The sequence below is a fragment of the Mizuhopecten yessoensis genome, unplaced genomic scaffold (genome assembly GCF_002113885.1).
Source record: "Mizuhopecten yessoensis strain PY_sf001 unplaced genomic scaffold, ASM211388v2 scaffold8065, whole genome shotgun sequence".
NCBI lineage: Eukaryota > Metazoa > Mollusca > Bivalvia > Pectinida > Pectinidae > Mizuhopecten > Mizuhopecten yessoensis.
Genome location: NW_018407361.1, coordinates 219,915 through 222,454, shown reverse-complemented (window position 1 = coordinate 222,454; position 2,540 = coordinate 219,915). Strand labels below are relative to the sequence as shown.

At 38.0% G+C, this 2,540-nt stretch overlaps 1 protein-coding gene across 2 annotated transcripts in view; it reads right to left on the bottom strand.

Annotated features, from left to right (window-relative positions):
* The window catches only part of LOC110454789 (mucin-6-like), a 25,105-nt gene that overhangs the window by 19,482 nt on the left and 3,083 nt on the right, over positions 1-2,540 (bottom strand). For both annotated transcript variants that reach the window (XM_021504495.1, XM_021504496.1), the window contains exon 2: positions 1,734-1,757. In XM_021504495.1, coding sequence (XP_021360170.1) covers positions 1,734-1,757 — 24 coding nt within the window. The remainder of the gene's footprint in view (positions 1-1,733; positions 1,758-2,540) is intronic.

Genomic DNA, 2,540 nt, shown 5'->3' with positions numbered 1-2,540 from the left:
AGGGTGGGGGGGGGGGGGGGGGGGGGGGGCACTATCCGAGGAAATAGCGTGATCTATGGTGACGCTTATCATTCCGGAACACCTATTTGCATTCGACTTGCTTTAGTTTTATCAATTTTGAGTTCGAATTACAGGTTTTTTGATACTTCAGTAGTATTCTTCACTGGACGTTTTTCAATCAAGAATATTAAAGAATATTTATAAAATGAAATGACTGGGAGGAATAAAATATTTTGGGGGAAAAAAAGAATATTAACGAAAATTAGATTTTGTCAAAATTGGGGAAACTACGAATCACTATGGGAATTACTTCCATAACGTTAAGAGTAAACATTTAGTTTTTGTCAATTATATTAATAGTATGTGCTGACTATTTCGATACTTTGTAATGGATGTCAACTGCTGCCGGAAAAAAACGCGCACTTTAAGTAATTATTTTACGTTAAAAGGTGTTTGACTCTGTTAGTGGACTGAGTCCCTGAGATTACCCACATTTATTCTGGCAGAGTTTACATGAAATACTGGTTTGAGTAACAATCAAACTATTGCAGCCAACTGTTGTAAAACTGTAACGTAGTAAAAGGTGTAATAGGTCCCTTTCCTTTTTGTCTGTTTCTGCATATTTCGGAACACTTTAAACATGGAATTTTCATTCTTTCGATCTTTTGGAACTATTGAAGAGTCCTAAAAGGATGAACGGCCATATGAAGTAGTAAAATGTTATTTTGTTGGATTTCTGCATTTAAACGTGTCGATTAGGTGCTTCCGTTCGTCGTGTTTCTAGACTATGTTTAGGACAATATTTCCAGACAAGCTTAATGGTCATGATCATGATCTTTGTGGGAAATAATCTAGTTCCGTATGTGATGTGAAGGTCGATGTTTTTGATGCTCAATGGTGTGCCCTGTGTTTTTCGCTACCTCCCAAGGTTCTCAGTTTGAAGAGGTTACATAACTTAGATTTGACTTCGGTTTATATGGAAGGTGTCGTCGATAGAGCAGAAGACGCTTACACTTCCAGTTCACCAAGGTACACGAGAGAGAGCATGCTTACACTTCCGGCACACCAAGGTACACGAGAGAGAGCACACTTACACTTCCGGCACACTAGATACACGAGAGAGATCATGCTTACAATTCCGGCACACCAAGGTATACGAGAGAGAACACGCTTGCACTTCCGGCACACCAAGGTACACGAGAGAGAGCACACTTACGCTTCCGGCACCCAAGGTACACGAGAGAGATCATGCTTACAATTCCGGCACACCAAGGTATACGAGAGAGAACACGCTTGCACTTCCGGTACACCAAGGTACACGAGAGAGCACGCTTACACTTCCGGCACACAAGGTACACGAATGGGCACGCTGACACTTCCGGCACACAAGGTACACGAGAGAGCATGATAAAAAACAGGCTCTACCAATCATCAACTAAGTACTTTCTTCGTATTAAGATTTCATTTTTTTCATGTGCGATATGGTCATACGGCTTCCTTATTTCATATTTTCTAGAGGTAACTCTATGATAAACCTTAGTCAAACTTTCTAATGCTCTGCCTTTGTACTGCCCTCATGGGTCAGTGTATGTGTTTATTAGGACAGTAGATACACTGTTGGTGACAGATTACATATACAGAAGTGACGAGCATCCTTAAGATGTTTATGCAAATAAAAAAATAGTTTTTCATATAACAATAATATGTAAGAATAATGAATTCAGTCTACTCACGATTTGCGTTCACTCTGCATAAATCTGGAAAGAAACGAATATGAAAACTAATAAAATTTCCTCAAATCCAGCTTGAATAGTTACTTTATGTATCACTTCAAAGCAAATTAAATTTGAGTTAAATCGTTTAATTAATTTTCTTTGATGAGACGTATAACATTGTTATCTATGTTAACGCCTGGGGTGATATAGAACGGTAAGCCCCGTCAGTTTTCTGGAGGTGCTAAAAAGTTATAATAGTCAGTATTTTACCCACTTATTATTTGAGAGGGGAAACTAACGCATCCTACACAAAGAAAAATATTTAAAACAAGTATATGAGTAGCGACGACGTTTGATTTGTAAACTTTCCATCCTTATACAAGTGCAGTGTGCTGAACGCTGATACAAAGGGACCTGTGTAAGCCACTTCCATGTAAAATAGGACCATGATTAATTACAGGGATGAGATTTAGTGTACACTGGATACAGAAAAGCCGTGGAGACATGATAGTAAAACTACGTTCGTTTTGAATAAAAGTTTAAGCTGTCCTAATCTGAACATGGTGCGTGATTCATAAAGGGCCTTTAATAGATCAATACAACGTATTAAACTCATTTGATCGACGTGTGCATTTCCTTATCTAAAAACTGTGACAGGCACCGTTAAATGACATTTTCAACGTGTAGTATGATACCTTACGACGTATTGATTTATTTAAAGCATCACGAAGAAAGACATTTGGATTTGATATAAAGTAACGTACAAAATATGCTATACTGGCAACACAAGGAAGGGAAATCGTGAAGGACATTTAATAAAAAAAA